Genomic DNA, 22,719 nt, shown 5'->3' on the forward strand with positions numbered 1-22,719 from the left:
TCCAATCCTGGTGGGTCATGTGCTCTTTCCAGCCAGCCACAGCGTGGCACCAGGTATTTAGGAAGGTCCACAGCCTTCCTTCTTTGCCAGTGCAACATGTGGGGCTGTTGCTTCCTCACATAAATGTGCCTCTTTAATTTGGACAGAGTTTGAGAGTCAATAATAGAGACTAGTTTTTCAAAGATATTTTTGGCAGTTCTCTGATGTCACTTCATGTAAAGCGGGGCTTTTTAACTACCCAAAGTGGATCTCCACTTTCTATACATCACTAAGTGGGTACAGTTTGAACATTGATTGTAATTTGTATTTAAATTCTGTAAATGTACCGGTGCCTGATATACATGCATCCCCAAAGTAAATCAACATCCATGGGGCCCCAAAGTAGTATGGCATTGTTATGGGCAAAGCGGTTGCCATGGAATGGGTTCCTCGATGGGAGCCATCTCCCTGCCCAACTGATGTGACGAAGGTTGGTTGTTCTGACTTTGACTTCTTGTTGTTGCATAGAGAAATATCACTTACTATTGACTCCGTAATTGAATCCTGTATGCGGACACCAAGTCTGTAGCAAAGACGGTGTAATGGTTAGCATTACTGCCTCACAGCACTGAGGTCATGGGTTCGATTTCCACTACGACCCTAACTGTGTGGAGTTTGTATATTCTCCCTGTGCTTGCGAGGGTTTCCTCTGGGTGCTCCGGTTTCCTCCCACACTCCAAAAATATACTGGTAGGTTAATTGGCTCCTAACACGAATTACCCCTAGTGTATGTGTGTGATCATGTGATAGGGAATATAGATTGTAAGCTCCACTGGGGCAGGGACTGATTTGAATGGCCGAATATCCTCTGTAAAGCGCTGCGGAATATGTGTTTGCTATATTTATATACTGGTAATAAATAATAGAAATAAATAAATAATACCCCACTAAATGGGTGATATGGGGGTGTGATGTAAAGCTCTTCAACCATACCACTTTATTCAGGTTGTTTTGCTTCTATTGTTGAAAACTTTTTTCCTATCTCTTATCAGTCTCTCATAACTGGACCTACTGTGGCCCAGATTACATGTTGTGTTTGTTTTGTTTTTTCAGTGTTCACGGATAGATATTTGTCACATTCTTTCATTATGTTAATAGCATACATAATAAAATCTAAGTTTTATATATTATAGTAGTTTGAGTGCCCCACAATAAGAGAATATCTTTCTCTTTCTTTTTGGTCTTATTGTTGCGACAGAGAGGTAAGGAGGGTTGTCTAGACATTGAAGGTTGCAACAAGTGGTTCCAAATAAGTTTCACTTTATTAAAAAGATAGTTTCTTTAATAGTTTTGGATAACCACCATTACAACAAGATATATAAATTCAAGCCAGTAACATTTACTAGTAATTTACACTCACAAACAAAGTAACATTTTAATCTACTGGAACTCAGGATTTTATGCTATCTTGGAGGATAGTTTTTATTATATAAGTGCAAACATTGTATCATTCATAATTAAATTAACTTTGCAACATATCATATGAACATATTGTAACATTAAATATTACAGTATTGCTCAAATCATTTCCTTGAAAAAATAGTAGTCGGTGCAGAAGATGGCGCTGATGTTTTAACAGAAAAAACATACTGATCATAGAGGTAATTTATATCTTCCCTTGTTGTTCTCCAGGAGAGTGTGAGTATTTTCATAAATATGTGGAGACAAAGGTGAATAGAGACAATGGCCCTCTTTCAGAGCCGTACGCTCTGAGCAGAGCGCACGCTCTGAATGAGGGCCGTCCTCCATAAAAATGGAGCGTCCTCTTGGATGCTTGTATAGCTGTGGGTCACCACCCACAGCCTATACGAGCGTGCAGTTTGATGGCCGCGATGGTCGTGACCATCGTGACCATCGAAACTGCGAGCCAGAGCCTGCGGTTGAGGTTTTCAACCGCAAGCCCCGGAGTGATTTTGGCTCTATCAGAGCCAAAATCACTCCCACTGACATCACTAGTGATGTCAGTGGGCCGGCTTCTGACGGGAGGCGTTCCCTTGGGAACACCTCCATCAGGGAGGCACGCCCCCGGCACGCCCACCAAAGGGGGCGTGCTGTCAATCAACATCGACAGCACGCCCCCTTTGATCAGACACAATGAGCGAAGGAAAGTCCTTCACTCGTCACGTCTGGCGCATGCGCACGACGGAGCTCCCTCCGTCGTGCGCATGCTCAGTGCAGACCATCGACCCACTTGCGAGCGGACAGCCGCTTGCGAGTGAGTCTGAATCAGGGCCAATGTGTAGTATGAAAAAACTCAGATGGTGAAGATTATGGGCCAAATGTAATAGGTAGTCAGTTTTAGTAACAGTACAAACTCGCACTTTCTCGCACTTTTTAAAAGTGCGAGTTTGTACTGAAACTCGCAAATTCAATAGCCTGCGCACTTTTCAGCTCGAGGCTACTGCACTTGCGAGTTTAGGCGAGTTAGGACTATGTAAACTGACACCTTTTAATGCGAGTAGCATTAAAAGGTACGAGTTTTAGAGAAGCCATCACAGATCAGTGAGATCCGTGATGGCTTCTGTGTGTGTTAAAAAAAAAAAAAAAGTGCACCCCCTCCCCAAAAGCATAACCAGCCCCGGGCTTTATAAAGCCTGTTCTGGTTCTAAAAATACAGGGGCCAAAATGCGTAGGGGGCCCCTGTATATTAAGAACCAGCACAGGGCTTTGTTGAGCTGGTCCTGGTTCTGGAAAATCAGGGGACAAAACGAGTAGGGGTCCCCTGAAAATTCCTGAACCAGCACCGAACTCTTTCTAGCAGGGGGATAATGCCACAGCCAGGGAAAACCTTTCACCGGTTTCCCCGGCCAAAGCATTATCCCTGACCACTAGAAAGGGCCACGGCAGGGGTACTACGTCCTTATCACTACATCCATCTGTCGGCCAAGATTAAAGATGATCTCTGGGTTTGGGCCAGATTCCAGGTTCAGTTTAATGGCTAACGCATTTGGCCTTCGCCTCCCGTGGCCAACAAGGTGCTGCAGCTCTTCACTGACGCTGCCGGGTCATCTGGCTTCGGGGCTTATTTTGATGGAGATTGGTGCGCTGCCCCGTGGCCTCCAGAATGGCGCAGTGAGGGCCTCACCAGCAACTTATTACTTTTGGAACTATTTCTTATTGTGGTTGCTGTTGAGCTATGGCGGACGCGTTTGAGCAACCGTCACGTTAAATTTTGGTGTGATAATTTAGGTGTAGTACACGCCATTAACAATCAGAGAGCGGCTTCCCCTTTTGCCTTACACCTATTGTGTCATTTGCTGTTGCGTTGCCTGGAGTCGAATATTAGTTTCACGGCGTGTCATGTCCCTGGCGCAGTCAATGATATAGCTTACGCATTGTCCCATTTCCAGTTTGCGCGTTTCCTCTCCCTAGCTCCATGTGCTTCCCCTGAAGGTTTAGTTTGCCCCTCGTTTGTATGGCAGATTATCAGGCCAGGTTAGAGGGCTTAGTGCGGCATTCACTTGCCCAGTCAACCCTCAGAACATACACGGCGACCTGGCAGGATTGGCGGGCTTATTGCGCCCAGCCTGCCATGGAGGGTAAGGCTGACCAGAACTTGATTTTGTCTTTTGTCTGGTTTAAACACCAACAGGGCAGGTCCAGGGAGACCATTGTTGCGGCGCTCGCGGGGATAACGTTCTTTTGCAAACTTAAGGGTCTTTATGACCCCACTAAATCAATCATGATAATGAAAGCCCTAAAAGGTTGGGCCAAGGAGTTCCCCGTTTGCGCCGACTCACTCACGTCGGCCGGTGGACCAACAGCTTCTGCAGTCTTTGCTGTCGGTCCTGGAAAAGGTAACTACGGATTCATTTGAAGTGGCGCTTTTTAGTTTGGCATTAGCGGCCGCATTTTACGGTGCATTCCGAGTTGGAGAGTTAGTGGCAGCTAGTAAAAAGTCGGCTTCCTCCGGCCTGTTGTTATCGGATGTTGTGTTTAGGGATTCTACTGTGTTATGTAAAATAAGATTCTCCAAGACAAATCAGATGGGGAGAGGTAGATGGGTCACCCTGCATCGTCAGGACGGCAATTTGGTGTGCCCCGTTAAGTTGGCATCCTCCTACATGGGTGTGCGCCCATCTGGGGGATCGCAGTGGCTGGTGCACGTTGATGGCACACCCCTCACTAAGGGTCTCATTCAGACCAGCTCATGAGCGTAGGATGCTCGCAAGTGGGTCGATGGTACCCAAATGCACATGCACACGATGGAGGGAGCTCCGTCGTGCGCATGCGCGAGACCCGGCGAGCGACGAGGAAGCCGTCGCTCAGGGTCTTGCACCAAAGGGGGCATGCTGTCGATGGTGAGATTCAGCACGCCCCCTTTGGTGGGCGTGCCGGGGGCATGGCTGCCAGATGGAGGCGTTCCCAGACATCACTAGTGATATCAGTGGGAGTGATTTTGGCTCCGATAGAGCCAAAAGCACTCCAGGGCTTGCGGCAACGAGACCCTACCGCAGGGTCTCGTCACAAGCCCGATGGTCATCATCATGGACGATCGCATAAGCTGTGGGTGGTAACCCACAGCTATGCGAGCGTCCAAGAGGCCACTCCAAGAATAGGTAGGAGGGCCCTGATTCAGAGCGAGCGCTCTGGTCAGAGCGTCCGGCTCTGAATCAGGCCCTAAGTTCCAATTTGCTGCTATTTTTAGGCGCGCCTTAGGCGAGTTAGGTTTAGACTTCTCAACATTTGGGACTCATTTTTTTCGCATAGGCGCGGCTACTTGCGCGGCTTTAGCAGGGGCTTCTCCCACGGCCATTCAAAATGTAGGTAGATGGAAGTCTGCTGCTTACAAGTCTTATGTGCGCTGTGATAAGTTATAGTGCGCACCTTGCTAACCCGAAAACGTTGTTTACCTGCCAATTGATGAACGGCTAGCGTTCAACAATTGGGGATGTGAAGGGATTTTTTTGTTTTTCCCCCCGGGAGCCATGATTTGACCACTTTGGTTCACGGGTCGGGTTTTTTAGTTTTTCTTCTTCACTCGGGTTCTTTGTTTTCCTCATTATGCATCCCTGCTAGTTAGTTGCCATGTTTTCTTTGTCATTTAAGTTGTGTTGTGGTGGTGGTTTTCTACAGTTTCTCATGGTTAGGCTTGTTTTTCCTTTTCAGCACCTGCAAGGGAAGATGGACAGGTCTGGTTTGTGGGTCATTCCTATGTGTTTTGGGCGGAGAAACATGGGCTGGCTAAACATGCTAGTTTGTTGCTTGGTGGACGTAGCGTGAGATGGATTGGAGTGAGGGGTTTGCGTGTGGAGGCTGTTCTTGATTTGTTGATCTCATCTGTTGCTTCTTGGGGGGTGCCGGAGTGGTTGGTGTTGCATGTTGGTGGTAACGATGTGGGCCATCTGAAAGGTGTGGAATTGATTGTTCAGTTGCGAGGACTATTGGAGGAGGTGCGAATGCGTTGGCCAGGAGTACGGATAGTTTGGTCAGAAATGGTTCCTCGTTTGACTTGGAGGGGCGCTCGGAATTACTTGGCTGTAGACAGAACGAGAAAGAAGGTGAATGTGGTGGTGGATCGGCATGTGCTTTCCTTGGGAGGTGTGGTTGTGCATCACAGCTTTTTGACTGGCGACTTGGATCATTATTTTCGCCCGGATGGTGTGCATTTAAATGCTCTTGGCCTTAGGCTGTTCATCAAGGATCTGCTTTCCTTTCTAGATTCGTTTTTCTTTGGTGGCGGGCCAGTCTTCCTTTGTTGCCTGGCTTGGCGGGAGTTCGCTGCAGCTCAGTGGCTTCATGTGGCGCAATAAAACGTTGTGGGGGCGCTTGCCCTCAAGGTGCATGGTGAATTTGTCCTTTTCTGTATGAGGGGACCCGAATGTTTTTGTACGGAGGCGTTTGGATTGGCTCAGGAGGGAAGCGAGACCACCACATCGTAAGTGCATCTATAGGTGGGTCGTTTTAGTCATCCCTCGAGTCACTCGTATTTCTAAAAGCTAGAACTGAGCTTGCAGCGTCTCTTGCCACCTCGGTTAGGTTAATTAATTAATTATTAACAAAAGCTGTGACCTTTTAGCCAAGCTGCTTTGTGTCTGTGTCGTTATTTATTAGTTAAGTTAAGTTTAGTTAAGAAGGTTGTATAAAGTTGGAAGCGATAAACCAATGTATCACTTATTAAGTTTACAGCGTCCACAGTATTCTATAGCAGATAGTGTGCGTCTTTCTTTATTGGGTTTAGGGGTGTTCTATTTTTTGGAGTAAGTTGGGTTATAAGCTCCGTTTTTAACCTGGTGGTGGCAGAATGGCGCTACTAGCCAGCAGCCACATGTGACATACAGTAAGTAGTCATTGTGGGTTACTTACCCTTTTGAAGGACAATGGGTGTGTCCTACCCCTAGGGGAATAGAGGGCACTTCTTTGTGGGAGCGTCCGAACTGTGTCATAGTAAAAGGTGGTGAGTCCTTTGTAGCGTAGTTTATATCTTTATGGGGGGAGGGGTATTTTAGTCATCTCAATTTTAAGTGATTGAGTTGGCTAGGGTTGGTTCTTAACAGCATCTTTGCCACCCTCTATGAATTAAAATGTGGTCATTACAATTAATAAAAGCTGTGACGCTTAATCCAGTACTGTGGTGTCATTGTCTTTATTTTAGCTGATGAGCTGGCTGAATAGTGTGTTATTAGGGTTAATTGCGATAAATAATAAACACTTTTTTGAATAATGTGAGTGATACAAGTTTGGAATGGGATTTTGCATTAATAAAATCAAGTTATTAATTATGTATTTCAGAGACTGCCATAAATATCCCTATTGTGTGTGTGGTGCTGGGAGGTGGCCCCGGAACCCTTGAAGTGAGTTCTACTAGAACCATGTGTTCCTCCTTACCTTGTATCTATGTCACTTTCTCTATGTTCTTCATTAATGCTGGTCCTCTGAGCTCCTCAGCTGGTGTGGTCCCTACACTGTGAGCTGTAGTCACTGGTCCTATCAGAGCTGTCAGGTCCTTTTATTGCTGCACAGGATCCACTAATCTATGAGGTGCTGGACACCTCTCACACCATAGATCTATCTCTAGGCATTACTGTCCTGGCCATTCCTAACTTGGGTCTTTGGTCTTGATGGTTATAGTTCTTGTCTCCTGGTGAAACCTAAATCCCAATGGGAGCCCAGTGGTAGTTTCTGAAAGTTAGTAATTACCTGTCAGAGTGATGGAGGTCACATTCCTGCCAGAGGCACAATCAGAGTAATCACTAGTGACCTGGCTGAGTTGTGTGGAAGAAGTGTAGATACCTGGTCACCTGCCATAGAAAAAGAGATCAATGAGCTGTTAAGGTGCCCAGTCAAACAAATGCCCCATGGTATATCTAGCTGCTAAATAAAGGACTGGGTACTTGGCATCCACTAGATACAATCCATGTCCAGTTGGAAGTGCGTCTACACTTGTGTGTCTGTAGTGTAGTTATGGATCAGACTTAGCACATCCTGGTTGAGGTTGCTGAGCTGTTTGTCATGAATTAAGCAGTTTAAAATAAGAGGGAACTTGAAGTTGTGACAATTTTGACAACAAGTTGATAATTGTTGCATTTGTTAGTAGTGGAGTGCACTACTGCGCAGTCTCGAACAAAATGGTTCCTGAAGACAAGCTTAATTTCCCTATCCAAGATGGCAACCAGTAGTGTATCTGTGCATGTGCGGTGCCATCTTGCCTCTGTGTATGAGCAACATGGTGGAGGATGGACACCCTCCTATTAGCTCCAGAGACCCTTGTAATTACCCCACTGTATCCAGAAGTCCAGACCCTGCCCTGCTACCCTAAAGAGGAGAGTCACCAGCTGTGATCTCACTGTAGACCTGCTCCGCTACAGGCTCTGGTCCATCCAGAGTGTGTATTATAACAGTGAGTACAGCTATATAAACTACTTCCAACAATAAAAGTAACTTGACTGGTCATTACCTACAGAATTATCAGCTGATGTCCACATTCTCCTTTCTACAGACCATAGACAGCTCCATGGGTAATAAGACCCCATGTGTCATCGTGAAAGGATCTGGGGGTGTTGCAGACATTATCGCAGAGATGGCAAATCCTAGTTCTTCCAAAATGACCGACTCCGACATCAAGGAGAAACTGCAGAACCATTTCCAGGAGGAGAATGACCCTATCACCAAGACTAAGAACATCACTGAACATGAGATTAGCATGTGGATTGAGAAAGTGAGTCACATACATCATATATTTTCATTCTATTTATTTTCATAATGGCAGCATGTACAGACCCAACCTATTATATTATGCAGCCTCCACCCCAATGTATACAGCAGCCCACTACCCAATTTACAGTATTTGAGTTGGAAAAAGTTAAAAAATTGGAAATAAATAGTCTTATCACTTATAAACAAAGGAATCAGAATGAGGAAATGAATTAATAGCAACAACAAAACAATAGAAACATTATTAAAAAAACACTGGCACATTCTGAAATTGGACACAGATTTAAATTCCATAATTCTTGAGAAACCACATGTAATCTATAAAAGAGCAAGAAATATGAAGCAAGAACTGGTAAGAAGTTTTATTCCATTAGAAGAAAATCACACATCTTGGAACAAGGGTCACCATTTTTGTCTTAAATGTCCGGCATGTAAAAATCAAAAATTATCAACTATGAAACCACTGACAGAATTTAAATCTAAAATTACTGGGAAAATATATACAAATAAAGAATTTACAACATGTGAAAGTGAAGAAGTGATTTATTTTCTGGAATGTCTGTGTGGCCTGCAATATGTGGGCCAGACAAAGATAAAATTGAGAACCAGATTATCGGAACATGTCTATAACATTAAAAGAGGCTTAGTGACCCACAGTGTTTCAAATAATTTTTTAGAAGTTCATATGAAGAACCCAGAAGGATTAAAGTTTACAGCTGTTCAAAAAATCCACCGCAATTGGAGAGGAGGAAATATAGTTATTAACCTGAAAAGAGCGGAAACAAGATGGATTTATGAATTGAAGACTTTGCACCCGTGCGGATTAAATACAGCTATCAAATTAAATGCATTTTTATAAAAACAGGACATTTTATTATGAAATTTTATACTCAGAATTTTTAACAACTAACATTTTGAACACCTACACCGTACATATTCAATATAGAAATACCATTTTCTTTATTAAAAATGACTTACATTATATATTATACATAGGAACTTTATATATCCTTTTAACATGTGGCACCCTTAAATTTTTAGCTTATAAATTTAATTAGAATAATTTTTTATTATTCTACCATTTCAATCCATAATGATGGAGAAGCACATGGCTACCGCCTTTTTAATTCACTCCCTGGAGGAAGTTCTGGTTTTGAAAACAAAGTTTTTTGCTATTTAAACAAACAATCCAAAAAAGACAAGGGACCCATCAATTCTCCTAAAAGGAGCTATAAACATACAATTGTTCATTAATTAATATAAATTTTTTTAAAGGTGCCACAATTACATTTATTTTATTTAATACATATAGCGCTCGCTCTGAATCAGGGCCGTCCTAGCTAAAATTGGAGCGGCCTCCTGGCCGCTCGCATAGCTGTGGGTGACCACCCACAGCTTATGCGAGCGGCCAAAAAGATGGTCGCGATGGTCAAGACCATCGCGACCATCGGGGCTTGCGACGAGACCCTTGCGGTAGGGTCTCGTTGGCTAGTGATGTCAGTGGGGCCGGACCCAGATGGTAGGCGTTCCCATGGGAATGCCTCCGTCTGGGCAGCCACGCCCCCGGCACGCCCACCAAAGAGGGCGTGCTGTCACTCACCATCGACAGCATGCCCCCTTTGGTGCAAGACCCATAATGACGGCTTCCCCGTCGTTATTCGGGTCTCGCGCATGCGCACGACGGAGGCGCCTCCGTCGTGCGCATGCGCATTTGGGCAACATCGACCCGCTTGCGAGTGCTCAGCGCTCACGAGCGGGTCTGAATTAGGCCCTCAGTACCATTATGTTTAACTCTCCGTGGTTTGTCACTCAACCGTGAGTTAGTCCAGGTTAGTGTGGGGGCTTATCGCTCCCTCGCTATATGACACCTAAAGTGGCTCTTTGGTCTAGTTAGTATTTCATGCCTCAGGCCTAATTGTGGGCAGTTCCCTGCTTGATAGTCAAGGGCCTAAAACCCACAGCTGCCTTGGGCCTAATGGCTGCTAAACACTATGGGCCTAATTCAGACCCTCTCGCAAGCGGCCGCTTGCTCGTACGCAGCCGATGTATTTCAATCTGGCCATGCGTATGCTTTACATTGCACGTGGGCGAAATTGTACGAGCGATGGGTAAACTCTCGCTCGCCAAGCATAGCCAGCCCAGCTGAATGAGTGTCAGGTCAAGCCGTTTGTGGGAGGTAACAGGAGCAGGCCACTTGAAACGTGGGAGGGGAGGTGTGAACGCAGGCGTGCCTGAGAAATTCAACGCCGTTTCAGAGGTGTGCATAATTAACAGCCAGCGTCATAGGACGCGTCACTTGGTTGAAATCTACACTGAAGTGCTTACAGTGCTTGTGGCAGGGTATAATCAACCTCAAGCGTTGCGATCGCTTCCGAAGGTGTTCGATGTACCACTGGTTTCTAGCACTTCCTGGAGATGATGTATGCAAGTGGGCGTCTCAAGACTGGCTACAAACAAAAAGTGATCGCTCGCCGATACATAGTGGGCGTGCTAATGACTTGCCCTGCAAGCGGCTGCCTTGATGTCACTTAGCCGAATTTCAGATTATTAATAATTAATTAATAATTAATAAATAATTGAATTTGGGCTATCGAATTAGATAAATAGAAGTTGCCAATTGAACTTGATTGTGAGCATAAACTTAGTATGGTGGTGGACAGCAAAGAATGGACACACCCACAAAACATACGCAGACCAAACACATCACCATTGGTGTTCAACTCTCCAGCATAAAGCATGCCCGGACGGGCTATGTCATTCCCGGTAGGGACGTTTCTGGCCTATCATTGAACCAGGGGAGCGCACCCATCTAATTTGTATAACTAAAAGCACACTACCGTTCTCTCCGCCACAACACACCACAAACAGGGAGGGAGGGTGGGATTTCCAAAAACAAAGAGGCTGAGCCTTTATGATAACAAACCTTATATACCAGCAAGGCCAAACCCCCAAGGCACCCTATAGGCTAAGACTAATGATTGACACCAACATCAAAGTCCTTAAAGGTATACTGCTACCACAACCACGGGGTTTAACCTGGCTCAGTCAGATTGCACCTTCATTACGCTGTCCTTCAAATTTTGAAGCACCGCTGTTCTGTTGTTTAGGAACTTATGGATACAAAATCTTGTGGCTTTTAATAATTTGGGCGATTGTATAAAAAAGTGACTAAAAAACTTTTTGAAAACCATTAGAAAACCTGTGTTTAGCCTTTTTACCTCTCTTTACCAGGTGTGGGCATATGACCCCTCCTATGTTTCGTTGCAGTAACAATGGAAAAATTTGATGCTGTAGTTTGTTGATGTTTATTGTGTAACTTAATATCGTGTCTGATGCTGATAAACCATATATTTATGGTAAAATAAACCATCCGTATGCAGTTGCTCTGCATTTATACATTACCAGAAGATATGACTTGCTGCACATTTTTGGTTTCCAATTCCATATACTGTAATATGTCCGCAAGAGAATGAACTCGCTATCTGGCTTCAGAAAAATTTCCGCAACTGACAAAATGCAATTTCCACTTTGTTGCGCTGAGCGTGTTTCCTTTAAGGTGCCTAGTGACATGTACTTTAACTCTAGTATTGCCAAAAAAAACACATTGACACTCGAAACATGAGTCAACAATGGAAGGAGAGAGTCAATGGTCAATTGACTCCCATCAGTAAAGGGAGGTATTAGGATATATCCGGTAAGTCTAGTGTTAACTGTGCGGCTGCTCCTAACATCAAAAGCACCACGGTTTGTCTAGGATCAAAGTGTCGGATTCAGCAAGGAATAAAGTTGCTAATACGCACGCAATCTTCCGATTGTTGTGTTCTGCGCATGTACGGTAGATGCAATGCAGTGCACGTGTGTGAACCGGTCACTGCGATTGGGACTGCGATCGCAGTGACTATGCAGAGCCAACGCTGAGTGATTGACAGGAAGTGCCGCTTGTGGGTGGGGCCAGTGAGGACCTATGCAGCTTCAGCTCCCATAGCGTGCGATCATGTTAACAATTTCAGTAAGCTCTGACCTATATGTCTCGCTGTAGAGAGAGAGACAGATCTGTTACATGTCAGAGCTTATAATATTATATTTTCCTGACACTTATGTCCTCGTGTCCAACAGATAAAGAAGATTGTTCAAGAGAAATCCCTGCTGACCATCCTCCAGGAAGAGAATGTGGGAGAATATGGGATGGACGCCGTCATTTTACAAGCAGTGCTGAAAGGTCAGAGAGTTCAGGGTACTGTATGTGGTGGCCATTGCCCTGAGGTCCAGGGGGGCCCACACCACACACCCTGCACCCAGGGGCAGAACTATGGGAGACAATGGAGGCGCCTGCCACCGGGCTCCAGCTCTGAAGGGGGCACCTCCTCCATTGTCCACAGCATATTCCCCCCACTTAGTGCTGTAACTATGTACCCTGGGTGTACCATCATGGCCCTTCACGGCACCTGAGAAGCCACCATACACTAGTGGAGAGCTCCGTGTCAGGCCATCAGCTGCTGCCCTCATCTATCTATAGTTGGTCTTCATGCGAGTTGCTACATTACAGTGTCAGCGGCTGTGACGGGGGGGGGCACCAAATTATAACTTGCCTCCGGGCGTCTGGGATGAACTTACGCCACTGCCTGCACCCATACATTATACTTACATCCCAGAGTCTGGTGCTGGAGAAATCACCAGGAAAATGGTACAGCAGCCATTTTCCTGAAGATCTGCACTTGTGCAGTATAGAGACTACACTGCAATTTTGCTGATGGGAGGTACTCTATTAAACAGCTCTGTAAAAACAGTTCTCTTCATGCAGTATAATAACAGACTATGGCCCTCATTCAGAGCCGTTCGCTATTTGCGGTTGTTCGTTCAAAAACAAGGGGTGGCTATTCAAATGATCCGTTCGCACATTGCAGTCTGTTCACACCTCTAAGTCTGAATGAGCGAGCAAAACATACGCTCGTTTTTTTGTTAAAAATGCCCCCTGGCCGCACGCATCATACGTCATGTCCGCTATTTATTAGATTAATCGAGTACATCGAACAGCGTATGAACTGCTCGCTATTCTTGTGGTTGGTTTTTCCTACCACTATTTTGCGAGCAGTTCTGGCTATGACACAACCAAGTGACAGGGTCAATGACGCTGCTGTATTAATTATGCACACCCATAAAACGCCCGTTTTGACCTTTAAGCACGCCTGCGTTCTGATCTCCACTCCCTGTTTTCAAGCACCTTCCCCTGTTACCACCCACATACGCCTCATTCTGTCACTCAAAATAGCAGGCACTCGCTATATAGCGAACAAACGATTTTCGGCCGCACTGGCTGGTTCGCGCATGCGTATTACGATCCGTACGCATGCGCAGTTGGGCAAACATCGCTCGGAGCGAACGAACAGCCACTTGCGTCCGGCTCTGAATCAGGGCCTATATTACGTCATTCTGACAGAGGCCATATCCGTAATACAGGTACTGGCGCTGGCACATGAGATAGGGTTTAGTTATATATTAGATGATGACGGTCATTCCAAGTAGATCTTACAGTGAGTGTCGCTATCCTGCAGACATATCTCTGATAAGATGAATGATGTGGTGTAGTCTGGAGAATGATAGCGAAGTCTTATTGTATAGAGCTGTGTATTACTGAATGACTGGGCTGTGTCATTAGGGTAGGTTTATAATCCTAGTAATTGACTGGTGGTTATTTGTCTGGCAGCGTCTCACAGTACTGATCATGGTGGGAAGGAGGATTGGGAAAAACAGCTAACACTTGCTATTTCCTGGAATCGAGCAGATATTGTAAAGAAGGAAATATTTACTAAAGACCGGACCTGGAAGGTAGGAGCTCCATATAATACATTCTCACACCTGGCCATTCCTGTGCTATGATCCTTATACCTCACTGTTCTCTCTGACCTCCATATAATACATTCTCACACCTGGCCATTCCTGTGCTATGATCCTTATACCTCACTGTTCTCTCTGACCTCCATATAATACATTCTCACACCTGGCCTTTCCTGTGCTATCACCCTTATACCTCACTGTTCTCTCTGACCTCCATATAATACATTCTCACACCTGGCCTTTCCTGTGCTATCACCCTTATACCTCATTGTTCTTTCTGTCCATCATATAATACATTCACACACCTGGCCTTTACTGTGCTATCACCCTTATACCTCACTGTTCTCTCTGACCTCCATATAATACATTCTCACACCTGGCCTTTACTGTGCTATCACCCTTATACCTCACTGTTCTCTCTGACCTCCATATAATACATTCTCACACCTGTCCTTTCCTGTGCTATCACCCTTATACCTCACTGTTCTCTCTGACCTCCATATAATACAGTCTCACACCTGGCCTTTCCTGTGCTATCACCCTTATACCTCAATGTTCTTTCTGACCTCCATATAATACATTCTCACACCTGGCCTTCCCCGTGCTATCACCCTTATACCTCACTGTTCTTTCTGACCTCCATATAATACATTCTTACACATGGCCTTTCCTGTGCTATCACCCTTATACCTCACTGTTCTTTCTGACCTCCACATAATACATTCTCACACCTGGCCTTTCCTGTGCTATCACCTTTTATACCTCAATGTTCTCTCTGACCTCCATATAATACATTCTCACACCTGGCCTTTCCTGTGCTATCACCATTATACCTCAATGTTCTTTCTGACCTCCATATAATACATTCTCACACCTGGCCTTTCCTGTGCTATCACCCTTATACCTCATTGTTCTCTCTGACCTCCATATAATACATTCTCACACCTGGCCTTTCCTGTGCTATCACCCTTATACCTCACTGTTCTCTCTGACCTCCATATAATACATTCTCACACCTGGCCTTTCCTGTGCTATCACCCTTATACCTCATTGTTCTTTCTGTCCATCATATAATACATTCTCACACCTGGCCTTTACTGTGCTATCACCCTTATACCTCACTGTTCTCTCTGAACTCCATATAATACATTCTCACACCTGGCCTTTCCTGTGCTATCACACTTATACCTCACTGTTCTCTCTGACCTCCACATAATACATTCTCACACCTGGCCTTTCCTGTGCTATCACCCTTATACCTCAATGTTCTTTCTGACCTCCATATAATACATTCTCACACCTGGCCTTTCCTGTGCTATCACCCTTATACCTCAATGTTCTTTCTGACCTCCATATAATACATTCTCATACCTGGCCTTCCCTGTGCTATCACCCTTATACCTCACTGTTCTTTCTGACCTCCATATAATACATTCTTACACCTGGCCTTCCCTGTGCTATCACCCTTATACCTCACTGTTCTCTCTGACCTCCATATACTACATTCTCACACCTGGCCTTTCCTGTGCTATCACCCTTATACCTCACTGTTCTTTCTGACCTCCATATAATACATTCTCACACCTGGCCTTTCCTGTGCTATCACCCTTATACCTCACTGTTCTTTCTGATCTCCATATAATACATTCTAACACCTGGCCTTTCCTGTGCTATCACCCTTATACCTCACTGTTCTCTCTGACCTCCATATAATACATTCTCACACCTGGCCTTTCCTGTGCTATCACCCTTATACCTCATTGTTCTTTCTGTCCATCATATAATACATTCTCACACCTGGCCTTTACTGTGCTATCACCCTTATACCTCACTGTTCTCTCTGACCTCCATATAATACATTCTCACACCTGGCCTTTCCTGTGCTATCACCCTTATACCTCACTGTTCTCTCTGACCTCCACATAATACATTCTCACACCTGGCCTTTCCTGTGCTATCACCCTTATACCTCAATGTTCTTTCTGACCTCCATATAATACATTCTCACACCTGGCCTTTCCTGTGCTATCACCCTTATACCTCAATGTTCTTTCTGACCTCCATATAATACATTCTCATACCTGGCCTTCCCTGTGCTATCACCCTTATACCTCACTGTTCTCTCTGACCTCCATATACTACATTCTCACACCTGGCCTTTCCTGTGCTATCACCCTTATACCTCACTGTTCTTTCTGACCTCCATATAATACATTCTCACACCTGGCCTTTCCTGTGCTATCACCCTTATACCTCACTGTTCTTTCTGATCTCCATATAATACATTCTCACACCTGGCCTTTCCTGTGCTATCACCCTTATACCTCAATGTTCTTTCTGACCTCCATATAATACATTCTCACACCTGGCCTTTCCTGTGCTATCACCCTTATACCTCACTGTTCTCTCTGACCTCCATATAATACATTCTCACACCTGGCCTTTCCTGTGCTATCACCCTTATACCTCACTGTTCTCTCTGACCTCCATATAATTCATTCTCCCCCCTGGCCTTTACTGTGCTATCACCCTTATACCTCATTGTTGTCTCTGACCTCCATATAATACATTCTCACACCTGGCCTTTCCTGTGCTATCACCCTTATACCTCACTGTTCTTTCTGACCTCCATATAATACATTCTCACACCTGGCCTTCCCTGTGCTATCACCCTTATACCTCATTGTTCTCTCTGACCTCCATATAATACATTCTCACACCTGGCCTTTCCTGTGCTATCACCCTTATACCTCACTGTTCTTTCTGACCTCCATATAATACATTCTCACACCTGGTCTTTCCTGTGATATCACCCTTTTACCTCAATGTTCTCTCTGACCTCCATATAATACATTCTCACACCTGGCCTTTCCTGTGCTATCACCCTTATACCTCACTGTTCTTTCTGACCTCCATATAATACATTCTCTCACACCTGGCCTTTCCTGTGCTATCATCCTTATACCTCACTGTTCTCTCTGACCTCCATATAATACATTATCACACCTGGCCTTTCCTGTGCTATCACCCTTATACCTCACTGTTCTCTCTGACCTCCATATAATACATTCTCACACCTGGGCTTTCCTGTGCTATCACCCTTATACCTCACTGTTCTCTCTGACCTCCATATTAAACACTCTCAAACCTGGCCTTTCCTGTGCTATCACCCTTATACCTCACTGTTCTCTCTGATCTCCGTATAATACATTCTCATACCTGGCCTTTCCTGTGCTATCATCCTTATACCTCACTGTTCTCTCCGACCTCCATATAATACATTCTCACACCTGGCCTTTCCTGTGCTATCGTCCTTATACCTCACTGTTCTTTCTGACCTCCATATAATACATTCTCTCACACCTGGCCTTTCCTGTGCTATCACCCTTATACCTCAATGTTCTTTCTGACCTCAATATAATACATTCTCACACCTGGCCTTTCCTGTGCTATCACCCTTATACCTCACTGTTCTTTTTGACCTCCATATAATACATTCTCACACCAGGCCTTTCCTGTGCTATCACCATTATACCTCAATGTTCCCCCTGACCTCCATATAATACATTCTCACACCTGGCCTTTCCTGTGCTATCACCCTTATACCTCACTGTTCTCTCTGACCTCCATATAATACATTCTCACACCTGGCCTTTCCTGTGCTATCACCCTTATACCTCATTGTTCTCTCTGACCTCCATATAATACATTCTCACACCTGGCCTTTCTTGTGCTATCACCCTTATACCTCACTGTTCTCTCTGACCTCCATATAATACATTCTCACACCTTGCCTTTCCTGTGCTATCACCCTTATACCTCACTGTTCTCTCTGACCTCCATATAATACATTCTCACACCTGGCCTTTCCTGTGCTATCACCATTATACCTCAATGTTCCCCCTGACCTCCATATAATACATTCTCACACCTGGCCTTTCCTGTGCTATCACCCGTATACCTCACTATTCTTTCTGACCTCCATATAATACATTCTCACACCTGGCCTTTCCTGTGCAATCACCCTTATACCTCACTGTTCTCTCTGACCTCCATATAATACATTCTCACACCTGGCCTTTCCTGTGCTATCACCCTTATACCTCACTGTTCTCTCCGACCTCCATATAATACATTCTCACACCTGGCCTTTCCTGTGCTATCAGCCTTATACCTCACTGTTCTCTCCGACCTCCATATAATACATTCTCACACCTGGCCTTTCCTGTGCTATCACCCTTATACCTCACTGTTCTCTCTGACCTCCATATAATACATTCTCACACCTGGCCTTTCCTGTGCTATCATCCTTATACCTCACTGTTCTCTCTGACCTCCATATAATACATTCTCACACCTGGCCTTTCCTGTGCTATCACCCTTATACCTCACTGTTCTCTCTGACCTCCATATAATACATTCTCACATCTGGCCTTTCCTGTGCTATCACCCTTATACCTCACTGTTCTCTCTGACCTCCATATAATACATTCTCACACCTGGCCTTTCCTGTGCTATCACCCTTATACCTCACTGTTCTCTCTGACCTCCATGTAATACATTCTCACTCCTGGCCTTTACTGTGCTATCACCCTTATACCTCACTGTTCTCTCTGACCTCCATGTAATACATTCTCACACCTGGCCGTTCCTGTGCTATCACCCTTATACCTCACTGTTCTCTCTGACCTCCATGTAATACATTCTCACACCTGGCCTTTCCTGTGCTATCACCCTTATACCTCACTGTTCTTTCTGACCTCCATATAATACATTCTCACACCTGGTCTTTCCTGTGCTATCACCCTTTTACCTCAATGTTCTCTCTGACCTCCATATAATACATTCTCACACCTGGCCTTTCCTGTGCTATCACCCTTATACCTCACTGTTCTCTCTGACCTCCATATAATACATTCTCTCACACCTGGCCTTCCCTGTGCTATCATCCTTATACCTCACTGTTCTCTCTGACTTCCATATAATACATTATCACACCTGGCCTTTCCTGTGCTATCACCCTTATAACTCACTGTTCTCTCTGACCTCCATATAATACATTCTCACACCTGGGCTTTCCTGTGCTATCACCCTTATACCTCACTGTTCTCTCTGACCTCCATATTAAACACTCTCAAACCTGGCCTTTCCTGTGCTATCACCCTTATACCTCACTGTTCTCTCTGATCTCCGTATAATACATTCTCATACCTGGCCTTTCCTGTGCTATCATCCTTATACCTCACTGTTCTCTCCGACCTCCATATAATACATTCTCACACCTGGCCTTTCCTGTGCTATCGTCCTTATACCTCACTGTTCTCTCTGACCTCCATATAATACATTCTCTCACACCTGGCCTTTCCTGTGCTATCACCCTTATACCTCAATGTTCTTTCTGACCTCAATATAATACATTCTCACACCTGGCCTTTCCTGTGCTATCACCCTTATACCTCACTGTTCTTTTTGACCTCCATATAATACATTCTCACACCAGGCCTTTCCTGTGCTATCACCATTATACCTCAATGTTCCCCCTGACCTCCATATAATACATTCTCACACCTGGCCTTTCCTGTGCTATCACCCTTATACCTCACTGTTCTCTCTGACCTCCATATAATACATTCTCACACCTGGCCTTTCCTGTGCTATCACCCTTATACCTCATTGTTCTCTCTGACCTCCATATAATACATTCTCACACCTGGCCTTTCCTGTGCTATCACCCTTATACCTCACTGTTCTCTCTGACCTCCATATAATACATTCTCACACCTGGCCTTTCCTGTGCTATCACCCTTATACCTCACTGTTCTCTCTGACCTCCATATAATACATTCTCACACCTGGCCTTTCCTGTGCTATCACCCTTATACCTCACTGTTCTCTCCGACCTCCATATAATACATTCTCACACCTGGCCTTTCCTGTGCTATCAGCCTTATACCTCACTGTTCTCTCTGACCTCCATATAATACATTCTCACACCTGGCCTTTCCTGTGCTATCACCCTTATACCTCACTGTTCTCTCTGACCTCCATATAATACATTCTCACACCTGGCCTTTCCTGTGCTATCATCCTTATACCTCAGTGTTCTCTCTGACCTCCATATAATACATTCTCACACCTGGCCTTTCCTGTGCTATCACCCTTATACCTCACTGTTCTCTCTGACCTCCATATAATACATTCTCACACCTGGCCTTTCCTGTGCTATCACCCTTATACCTCACTGTTCTCTCTGACCTCCATATAATACATTCTCACACCTGGCCTTTACTGTGCTATCACCCTTATACCTCACTGTTCTCTCTGACCTCCATATAATACATTCTCACACCGGGCCGTTCCTGTGCTATCACCCTTATACCTCACTGTTCTCTCTGACCTCCATGTAATACATTCTCACACCTGGCCTTTCCTGTGCTATCACCCTTATACCTCACTTTTCTTTCTGACCTTCATATAATTCATTCTCACACCTGGCCTTTCCTGTGCTATCACCCTTATACCTCACTGTTCTTCTGACCTCCATATAATACATTCTCACACCTGGCCTTTCCTGTGCTATCACCCTTATACCTCACTGTTCTCTCCTGACCTCCATATAATACATTCTCCCCCTGGCCTTTACTGTGCTATTCACCCTTATACCTCATTGTTGTCTCTGACCTCCATATAATACATTCTCACACCTGGCCTTTCCTGTGCTATCACCCTTATACCCTCACTGTTCTTTCTGACCTCCCATATAATACATTATCACACCTGGCCTTTCCTGTGCTATCACCCTTATACCTCCACTGTTCTTTCTCACCTCCATATAATACATTCTCACACCTGGCCTTTCCTGTGCTATCACCCTTATACCTCAATGTTCTTTCTGACCTCAATATAATACATTCTCTCACACCTGGCCTTTCCTGTGCTATCACCCTTATACCTCTATGTTCTTTCTGACCTCCCATATAATACATTCTCACACCTGGCCTTTCCTGTGCTATCACCCTTATACCTCAATGTTCTTCTGACCTCCATATAATACATTCTCACACCTGGCCTTTCCTGTGCTATCACCATTATACCTCAATGTTCCCCCTGACCTCCATATAATACATTCTCACACCTGGCCTTTCCTGTGCTATCACCCTTATACCTCACTATTCTTTCTGACCTCCATATAATACATTCTCACACCTGGCCTTTCCTGTGCTATCACCCTTATACCTCACTGTTCTCTCTGACCTCCATATAATACATTCTCACACCTGGCCTTTCTGTGCTATCACCCTTATACCTCACTGTTCTCTCTGACCTCCATATAATACATTCTCACACCTTGCCTTTCCTGTGCTATCACCCTTATACCTCACTGTTCTCTCTGACCTCCATATAATACATTCTCACACCTGGCCTTTCCTGTGCTATCACCATTATACCTCAATGTTCCCCCTGACCTCCATATAATACATTCTCACACCTGGCCTTTCCTGTGCTATCACCCGTATTACCTCAATATTCTTTCTGAACTCCATATAATAATTCTCACACCTGGCCTTTCCTGTGCTATCACCCTTATACCTCACTGTTCTCTCTGACCTCCATATAATACATTCTCACACCTGGCCTTTCCTGTGCTATCACCCTTATACCTCACTGTTTCTCTCCGACCTCCATATAATACATTCTCACACCTGGCCTGTTCCTGTGCTATCAGCCTTATACCTCACTGTTCTCTCTGACCTCCATATAATACATTCTCACACCTGGCCTTTCTGTGCTATCATCCTTATACCTCACTGTTCTCTCTGACCTCCATATAATACAATTCTCACACCTGGCCTTTCCTGTGCTATCACCCTTATACCTCACTGATCTCTCTGACCTCCATATAATACATTCTCACACCTGGCCTTTCCTGTGCTATCACCCTTATACCTCACTGTTCTCTCTGACCTCCATATAATACATTCTCACACCTGGCCTTTACTGTGCTATCACCCTTATACCTCACTGTTCTCTCTGACCTCCATATAATACATTCTCACACCGGGCCGTTCCTGTGCTATCACCCTTATACCTCACTGTTCTCTCTGACCTCCATGTAATACATTCTCACACCTGGCCTTTCCTGTGCTATCACCCTTATACCTCACTTTTCTTTCTGACCTCCATATAATTCATTCTCACACCTGGCCTTTCCTGTGCTATCACCCTTATACCTCACTGTTCTTTCTGACCTCCATATAATACATTCTCACACCTGGCCTTTCCTGTGCTATCACCCTTATACCTCACTGTTCTCTCTGACCTCCATATAATACATTCTCCCCCCTGGCCTTTACTGTGCTATCACCCTTATACCTCATTGTTGTCTCTGACCTCCATATAATACATTCTCACACCTGGCCTTTCCTGTGCTATCACCCTTATACCTCACTGTTCTTTCTGACCTCCCATATAATACATTATCACACCTGGACTTTCCTGTGCTATCACCCTTATACCTCACTGTTCTTTCTCACCTCCATATAATACATTCTCACACCTGGCCTTTCCTGTGCTATCACCCTTATACCTCAATGTTCTTTCTGACCTCAATATAATACATTCTCTCACACCTGGCCTTTCCTGTGCTATCACCCTTATACCTCTATGTTCTTTCTGACCTCCCATATAATA

General features: G+C 44.7%; 1 protein-coding gene across 1 annotated transcript in view; it reads left to right on the forward strand.

Moving 5' to 3' along the window:
- Positions 1-22,719, forward strand: part of LOC148454257 (transient receptor potential cation channel subfamily M member 2-like) — a 333,820-nt gene that overhangs the window by 159,098 nt on the left and 152,003 nt on the right. The window contains 4 exon segments of the mRNA XM_088461125.1: positions 6,772-6,833; positions 7,979-8,197; positions 12,310-12,412; positions 13,898-14,019. Coding sequence (XP_088317251.1) covers positions 6,772-6,833; positions 7,979-8,197; positions 12,310-12,412; positions 13,898-14,019 — 506 coding nt within the window.

Source organism: Taudactylus pleione, unplaced genomic scaffold (genome assembly GCF_031769625.1).
Source record: "Taudactylus pleione unplaced genomic scaffold, aTauple2 ptg001020l, whole genome shotgun sequence".
NCBI lineage: Eukaryota > Metazoa > Chordata > Amphibia > Anura > Myobatrachidae > Taudactylus > Taudactylus pleione.